Consider the following 8,784-nt stretch of genomic DNA (forward strand, 5'->3'; position numbering starts at 1 on the left):
TCAGCCTAGCTCACAGCAACCTCAAACTCCTGGGCTCAAGCAATCCTCCTGCCTCAGCCTCCCGAGTAGCTGGGACTACAGGCACGCACCACCATAACCCACTAATTTTTTCTATTTTTAGTTGTCTGGCTAATTTTTTTCTGTTTTTAGTAGAGACAGGGTCTCACTCTTGCTCAGGCTAGTCTCGAACTACTGAGCTCAAGCAATCCTCCCACCTCAGCCTCCCAGAGTGCCACACCCAGCCTGTCCCTGACTTTTTAAAGGGACCAGGCTAATTGACTTATAAAAAGTTCTCACCTTGACCAGCCTGAGCAAGAATGAGATGCCCGTCTCTACAAAAAAAAATAGAAAAATTAGCCAGGCATGGTGGCACTTGCCTGTATTCTAGCTGCTTGGGAGGCTGAGGCAGGAGGATCACTTGAGCCCAGGAGTTTGAGGTTGCAGTGAGACTCTGTCTCAAAAAAAGAAAAAAAAAGTCTCACCTTCTGGATTTGTCTCCCTTACTTGAAGAGTCATGCATCCTCTATATTTCCTGTGAGTGGGAAGAGAGGTTAAATGCAAGGGCTCATCATAGTCGAAAGGCTCATCAGCCTTGAACTCCTGGGCTCAAGTGATCCTCCCACCTCAGCCTCCTGAGTAGCTGGGACTACAGGTGCATACCACCAGGCCCAGCTAATTTTTTAATTTTTTGTAGGGATGGGGTCTTGCTATGCTGCCCAGGCTGGTCCCAAACTCCTGGCTTCAAGCGATCCTCCTGCCTTGGCCTCCCAAAGTGCTGGGATTACAGGTGTGAGCCATGGTGCCTGGCCACGATGTATAATCTTTACAGATGAAAGGGGTTGCAAGTAAGACCACAGGGAGTGGAAAGGCTGGGAGGCCAGGAGGGCTGGAGGTCCCTACTCAGCTGCAATGCCTGGTGCTAAGCAGAACTGCAGCCCCAGGGTATCCAGATCTCTCCAGTTTTTGAAGAGGAACAAGAAATCAGGACATTTATAGAAAGTTCCAATTCTTAGAAAGGCCGGAGGTGGGGGAGGGTTCTTTTTTTAGGACGGTCAAATTTGGTCTGTGCCCTCCCCACTCCCAGTTTGTGACTTTTGTCAGGCCACAAGAAGTCAGGTGTCTGAAGAGGTATGCTGGGAAGAACAGGCTGGATCAGCCACCCCGGAAGCAGCCTGGATTCTGCCCCCTGTTGAACGGCTCCACCCTCTGACCTCGGGCTCCAGGGTGCTGCAGTTGTATGACCATCCAGGTTCCACCGCCCTGGCCATCTGAGCCAAAGGGTCTGTGGCTCTGGCCCTGAGCATCCTTTCCTTCTCCCCCCATCCCATTTCCCTCCAGTGACCCAGAGCCCTTGGGAGCCAGGCCTCTGGTGGCCAAAGGAAACCCCAAAAAAGGCTGAGACCTCCATCCTGCAGGAGATAGCTGTCCAGAGTGGGAGGCAGACAACACAAATGACTGTGTGTCTCAATACTGTGTGACTGCCAGGTCACAGCGTGGGTGAAGTGGGTGGATGTGTCATAGCTGGGAGAGACAGGGACATTTTCACATATGTTGTAATAATAATAATAGTAACTTACCTGTGAAAACGTTTATAACTTTATTGCCACATCTAGCATTGTGCCAAGAGCTTTAAATGACTGATATCATTTAACCTTGGTATATACCCCATGAGGTAGAAAATGACAATATTGACAATACTAGTATCCTAGTATTTATTATGTAAAATGTATTTATTTATTTTTGCACCCCACCCCTCCTAAAATTTATTTTTAAAAAATGTTTAGGATGCATAAAAGGAAATAAAATCGGGCTAGGCATGGTGGCTCACTCCTGTAATTTCAGCACTTTGGGAGGCCGAGGCTTGAGGATCACTTGAGGCCAGGAGTTCAAGACCAACCTGAGCAACAACCAGACCCGGTCTCTAGTGGCGAGTGCCTGTAGTCCCAGCTACTGGGAGGCTGAGGCGGGAGGATCCCTTGAGCCCAGGAGTTGGAGGCTGCAGTGAGCTATGATTGTACCCTGCACTCTAGCCTAAGCAACAGAACAAGACCTTGTCCCTAAACAAAAAAGCAGAATGTGTGTACTTTTAAAATTTTTTTGCTAAATATGCAACCCTACCCTCGATTCAGCGAAAATGGAAATTATGCCCGAAATCCCTGTAAAACTTAACAAAACAAAAATTTAAAAAATAATAGAAAATCAGTGAAACCAAATATTTGTTGTATTTCAAACACAAAGATTTTAACATAAAAATCAAGTTAAAACTTAAATTTATAACAAAATTAGCAGATAAAAATAAAATAAAGCATTGTTCAGAAAATGATAACCTGAACAGTTGCAAAAAGAAAATTTAAATTAGTCATGAAAATTAAACATGAAATCTATTTCTCTTTTAAAAAGAGTCATCTTATGCCGGGCGCGGTGGCTCACGCCTGTAATCCTAGCACTCTGGGAGGCCGAGGCGGGCGGATTGTTTGAGCTCAGGAGTTCGAGACCAGCCTGAGCAAGAGCGAGACCCCGTCTCTACTAAAAATAGAAATTAATCAGACAATTAAAAATATATACAAAAAATTAGCCGGGCATGGTGGCTCATGCCTGTAGTCCCAGCTACTCGGGAGGCTGAGGCAGAAAGATCGCTTGAGCCCAGGAGTTTGAGGTTGCTGTGAGCTAGGCTGACGCCACGGCACTCACTCTAGCCCTGGCAAAAGAGTGAGACTCTGTCTCAAAAAAAAAAAAAAAAAAAAAAGTCATCTTAAATAAAGCACACAAAACCAGACAAAGATATAACAAGAAAACTACAGACCAATATCTCTTATGAATACAGATGCAAAAATCCTCATCCATCTACAAAATGTCATTGAAAGAAATTAAAGATGACCTAAATAAACAGAAAGACATCCATGTCCATAGATCTGAAGACTTAAAATTGTTAAGAAGGCAATATTTCCCGAATCGATGTACAGATTAAATCGCAGTGCCTATCAAAATCCCCACTGACTTCTTTGTAGAGATTGATAATCTGATCCTAAAATTCATATTGAAATTCAAGAGACTCCAAATTGCCAAAACGATCTTGAAAAAGAAAAACAAAGTTGGAAGACACTTCTTGATTTCAAAATTTACCAAAGCAATGAATGGTCATCGAGACATTGTGATTCCAACTATCCAATCAGCCTGGGGAAAAAAAAAGACATTGAAGACATTGTGGGCTGGGCATGGTGGCTCATACCTGTAATCCTAGCACTTTGGGAGGCTCAGATGGGAGGATTGCTTGAGGCCAAGAGTTCGAGACCACCCTGAGCAAGAGCAAGACCCCATCTCTACAAAAAAAAAGAAAATTTACTCCCAGCTACTTGGGAGGCTGAGGCAGGAGGATCACTTGAGCCCAGGTGTTTGCCATTTCAGTGAGTCACGATGACCCCACTGCACTCTAGCCAAGGCGACAGAGTGAGACTCTTGTCTCAAAAAAAATGAAAATAAAAATAAAAAGACATTGTGGTACCGGCAGAAAGATAGACTTATGGATCAGTGGAATAGAACCAAGAGTCCAGAAATCAACTCTCACTTTTATAGTCAACTGATTTTTTTCCCTGCCTTCGGGAAAGACAGACATTAAACAAGCAAATAATAAAGTGATAAGAAGTTAGGTGGGACAAGTGCTGGAAAAAAGAAGCAAAGAGGGCAACAAAGTGAAAATTGGGGGCTGTAGCTATTTCAAGTAATAAGGTCAGGGAAGGCCTCTTTGAGCAGAGAACTAAAGGAAAGGAAGATGGACATCAAGTGGGTATGGCAGCGGTATAGGAAAGGTTGGGTTGAGAAGGTGATTAGGGGGCTCGAGGAAAAGCCAGGAAGCCAGTGTGGCTGAGCAGACGAGTGACCTGGAAGGAAGGGCTGGGAACAGACCAAACAGGGTCTTGTGGGCCACTTAAGGGCTTTGGCCTCTACTCTGAGGGAGACAGGAAAGTTTGAGCAAAAAAATGATATGCCCTGATTTAGGTGTTTTTTTTTTTTTTTTTTTGAGACAGAGTCTCACTGTGTTGCCCAGGCTAGAGTGCCGTGGCATCATCCTAGCTCACAGCAACCTCAAACTTCTGGGCTCAAGCAATCCTGCTGCCTCAGCCTCCCATCCCAAGTAGCTGGGACTACAGGCATGAGCCACCATGCCCGGCTAATTTTTTCTATATATTTTTAGTTGTCCGATTAATTTCTTTCTATTTTTTAGTAGAGACGAGGTCTCGCTCTTGCCCAGGCTGGTCTCAAACTCCTGAGCTCAAACAATCCGCCCGCCTCAGCCTCCTAGAGTGCTAGGATTACAGGCGTGAGCCACCGCACCCGGCCTTATTTAAGTGTTAGAAGAAACACTCTGACAGTTATGTGGATTATAGACCAAGGATGCAAGAGTTGAAGTATCCTTTTTCAAATATTTCCATCTCTTATTTGATATATTTGAGATCTTTTTGAATAATTTTTGAGTTATTTCACAAAGTCTGCACATTTTTAGTGCTAGTGAGCAACAGTTTTGGTTTCGAAGAAAGCATGTTCAGTACATTTTTTTCTTCATTTTCAACATGTAGAGATGGGGATGGGGATCCCGTGTGTCAATTTCAATTTTTTTCTCATTCCTATTCACTTGTTGGGGAAGTCTTTGGCCTAGAATAATACTCATGCTTGTAACAGAAGTTTTGCAGGAGCTCAGTACTGATGCTTACTTAAATTCATGCAGGAGGGAATCTGTACAATTTGTAAAATACCACTGTGTTTTCACATAAATTAAATATAAATTGACCTTAATTTCACATGAAAATGATTCATAGTTCAGATTATTTTAATAGATAATAAATTAACAGTATTATACCAACAAAACACCAACATTTCAGAGCTTTAAAATAGCATGAATATGGAAATCTGATAACACAATGACTACTATTCCTATTTCATAGACCAAGAACTGAGACAGCAGTAGTGAGTGGCTTGGCTAGGATTTGATGACAGGCAGTTGAAATGCAAACCCAGAGGCTTCACCACTGCAATAAAGGCTTCTAGAGAAAGGGATATCTGAGTTGGGCCTTTGAGAACCACCCCCAGGGCTCCAGAGGACTGATAAAGGCTGGGAAGTCCATACTGGGGAAGGGATTAGGGAGCAATTAAGACCAAAATTCACGAGGATAACCTCAGGAAGGGTTGGACATTTAACTTTGCCACAGAGTCAGTCACAATGTTTATGGAACCTTCTAGGGTTGACCTCAATCCTCTAGATCCCAGGTGGAGGCAGGCTATGTGCTTGAGACCAACAGAAGAGGAACAGGCCTATGGACTGGAGGGTCTAGGAGTATGGCCCAGAAGATTGGCCCTGGGTGCTGGCTAGGTATAAAGGCAGATTAAGCTAGGAAGAGGGGGATGACCTGTGGATGGGCCAGTGCTGAGAAAGCCCAACCTTCCTATTACTCTTCCCTTTTTTTCTCCATTAGTAATAAATTATCCCGTCTTCCTCATCTAGGTCCTGTGGGAGATGACAGACATAACCCCTCAACATGATTCCCTTCCAGGATCTCACATTGAGGTGACTTTGGACTGGGAGGCTTGGGAATTTAAAAAAAAAAAAAATGTAAGGCTATTCAAGGATACATATTAAGGTTTCATTTAGTCAAACGCATTTAAGTGCATTTTAAGACTAATGGGGCTCTTAAACGTGGAGGAGGGCCTAAGTTTAAACCCTGCAAAGAGGGGAGAAACCATTGATGGGTTATTGTCTGAGACATGTGCTAAGAGGTCAAAGCTACATGACCTTGGGCAAGTCATTTCCTCTCTCTGGGTGGTTCCACAGCTGTAAAATGAGAGGTCTGTAATATATGTAAAAGACCTTCAATGGTGCCATTTAGTAGGTGCCCAATATATATTGTTGTGTGCCAGGAATTTTACTAATATCTACTCATTTAATCCTTATAGATGAGGAAATTGAGATATTAAAGAAGTTAAGGGGCCAGGCATTGTGACTCATGCCTGTAATCCCAGAGACTCAGGAGGATCACTTGAGGCCAGGAGTTCAAGGCCAAAGTGAGCTATGATCATGCCACTGCACTCCAACTCCAACCCGGGTGCTAAGGCGAATCCATCTCTTTAAAAAAAAGAAAAAAAAAAGTTAAGGAACTGGAAGTCACCTAACTAGTAACAGGTGAAGCTCAGGTTAACTGAGCCCAGGTTTACTCTGGGTCTATCTGATAGCAAAGTGTTTTAATAACTTGGAAAGAAAAAAAAGGACAGAAAAACGAACAAAAATGAGTTAACAGCTGTTCTGTCAATCCCAGTACTGGCACAAAGGAGATGCTTAAATATAAAAGTACTGGCTAACCGTAAAATACCCGCGTATACATTGCAAGAAAGTTTTATGAGGTTTTTAAAATCGTGCCTAGACACATCGGGGTACATCAACCTTGGTGCATCCAACGGTGGGAGGATCCAATATTACCACAATCTCAATCGCAAACCTGGAAATTAGCAGTGTAATTAATTCTCACTGCGTAACCATTCTTTGCAAGTGCTAGATGATGGAATTCACATCAGGATTCTTTTCCAGCGCAATGACTTATGCAAAATCGTCATGTGTGGACTCTCCCGCTACTTCAATGACAGCCTATAAACCCCCAATGTCCAGGCAGCGAGTTAGACCCCAGAAGGCAGGATTCGCGTCCGCATCCCGCGCCTGGCGCCCCTTCTAGGCCCTGCCCCTCTGGGCATCCTTGGAGTGTGCCCACTCCGTGGGGTCCCCGCCTACAGGAGGCAGCCTGTCCTTGGTGTTACCCGGCGACCACTTGGCCGGAAGAGGTGTGTCGGAGAGGGGCCAAGCGGAGCCGGCCTCCGGGGTACCCGCCAGATCTGGAGTCCGAAAAGCTAAGCGACAACATAAAGCGCGGCGGGCCCGTGCAGGGTCCCAGGCGACACCGGGGAGAGAGCCCCCCCACGGCAGGCGAAGGCCAGCGCGCCCGGGCGGGGCGGGGACCCGGACCGGCGGCGGGTGAGGCCTCGGGGCCAGCACACAATGGGCCGGGGTGGCAAGCCGGGCGCGCAGCCAATGCGCAGCCGCACCACGTGGGCCGCAGAGCGCGCCGGGCCACCAGCGGCCCGTCGCCCCAGGCTGGGCGCGGCGCGGCGTACGTGCGCGCGCGCGCGTGCGTGCGTGCGATTTGCGATCAGGCGGCGCGGCGGACAGCCCCGGTGGCGGGGTGGGGGGAGTTATATTGCGGGGTCCTTCCTCGCTCACCCTGGTTCCTCTCGGAGCGGAGACGGCAAATGGCGGACTTCGATACCTACGACGATCGGGCCTACAGCAGCTTCGGCGGCGGCAGAGGGTGAGGCGGGCGTGCGCAGGCCCCTGCTGGGGCTGGGGGCAGCGGAGTCGGGGATCTAGGGGCGGTGGCGTCCTGCGATCACCCGAAGCGGCGAGAGGCAGGAGCCCGGCTGGGCCCGCGGAAGCCTGGGAGAGGCGCCTGGAGGGCCCGGGCCTGGAAATGGCGCGCTCGGGGAAGGGGCGGCGGCGGTTAGGCTCCCGGGGTCTTGCTCGCGAGAGGAATCCCTCACTCTGCCTACCACCTACGACGACGTGTAATTTTTGCTCTCCCTTGGCTACAAGGCCAGGCCGCAGCGGCGCCCAGTGCACGGAGACGAGCGCCTGCCTCCAACCCCATTCCCCCTACGGCAGGGCTAGCGCGGGGCTCAGCTGCAGCGCCGGGGTGGGGGCCGAGGCCTGTCCAGCTCCAGTCCCGGCCTCTCCGGCGGCCTCTTGTTGTCTGCCTGCGCTGCAGGCCCCTGACCCCGCCGCCAAGAGGCTAGCAGACAGGGTCGGAGGCCGAGAGAGGGCCAATTCCCTTCCCTTTACGTGAAAGGCAGGGATTTGGCGGCTTGAGCCTGGGCATGGTCTTATTCGCTGCGGGCGGCTAGAGGAGGGGGAGACCACCAGAAACAAGTACATTGTAGCATTTTTTGTTTGCTAATCTTTCTTGGTTCAGAATGCCTTATTGACAGGTGGTATGTGCTTGCTGGCACAGAAAATTTTAATTCTCCGTAGTTTCTCGCTCTGACCTATGGAAGGAACTCGCATTTAGGCACATTCTGGTTGTGGACAAATGGAGAAGACTATATATAATTGAAGTACCTTGTTTAAAAGAAAAATCTTTGAATAGAAAGCTCATGGAGTTTAATTCCAGGAACCCATGTCGTATTTTTCTGTAATAGAAGTTTATCTCATACAGAATTTAAAATATAGGCTATAAACATCTTGATTTTTGTCAAGGACACACTTGGTCTTTGTGTTCTTTTATAGCAAGGATTGTTTTCCCAGGATAGCAGCACAATAATACCTACTGAGGTGTCCAGTCTCTCCTGGGTTGCAGTCCAAAAATATCTTTGTTTGGTGAAGAATGATCACTTTTAATACCTTGGTTTGGGAATGGCTCAAACAGAGGCTTCTTTTGGTGGAGGAGTGTACCCAATATTGTTCATGACACTATTAACATTAAAGTTGGGGTAGGAGGAGCCACCTGTTATTTCAGAGAATAGTTTATTTGCTAATAAAAAACGAAATAGATGTTGGATGACATATAGAATTATAGCCTATGGGGTAGGTTTCTAGACACTAAGTTTGTACTTAAGTTATCTAGAAATTTAATAACTAGGGTTTTTTTTTAGTTTCAAAAAATGTTCAGAAGAGGCCAGGCGCGGTGGCTCACGCCTGTAATCCTAGCACTCTGGGAGGCCGAGGCGGGCGGATTGCTTGAGCTCAGGAGTTCG

At 47.1% G+C, this 8,784-nt stretch overlaps 1 protein-coding gene across 2 annotated transcripts in view; it reads left to right on the forward strand.

Annotated features, from left to right (window-relative positions):
- The first annotated feature begins 7,152 nt into the window (after positions 1-7,152).
- The window catches only part of EIF4H (eukaryotic translation initiation factor 4H), a 24,509-nt gene continuing 22,877 nt past the window's right edge, over positions 7,153-8,784 (forward strand). For both annotated transcript variants that reach the window (XM_012640299.1, XM_012640300.1), the window contains exon 1: positions 7,153-7,346. In XM_012640299.1, the coding sequence (XP_012495753.1) occupies positions 7,288-7,346 (59 nt within the window). In that variant the 5' untranslated portion in view covers positions 7,153-7,287. The remainder of the gene's footprint in view (positions 7,347-8,784) is intronic.

This window comes from Propithecus coquereli, unplaced genomic scaffold (genome assembly GCF_000956105.1).
Source record: "Propithecus coquereli isolate 6110/MARCELLA unplaced genomic scaffold, Pcoq_1.0 Scaffold150, whole genome shotgun sequence".
Taxonomy (NCBI): Eukaryota; Metazoa; Chordata; class Mammalia; order Primates; family Indriidae; genus Propithecus; species Propithecus coquereli.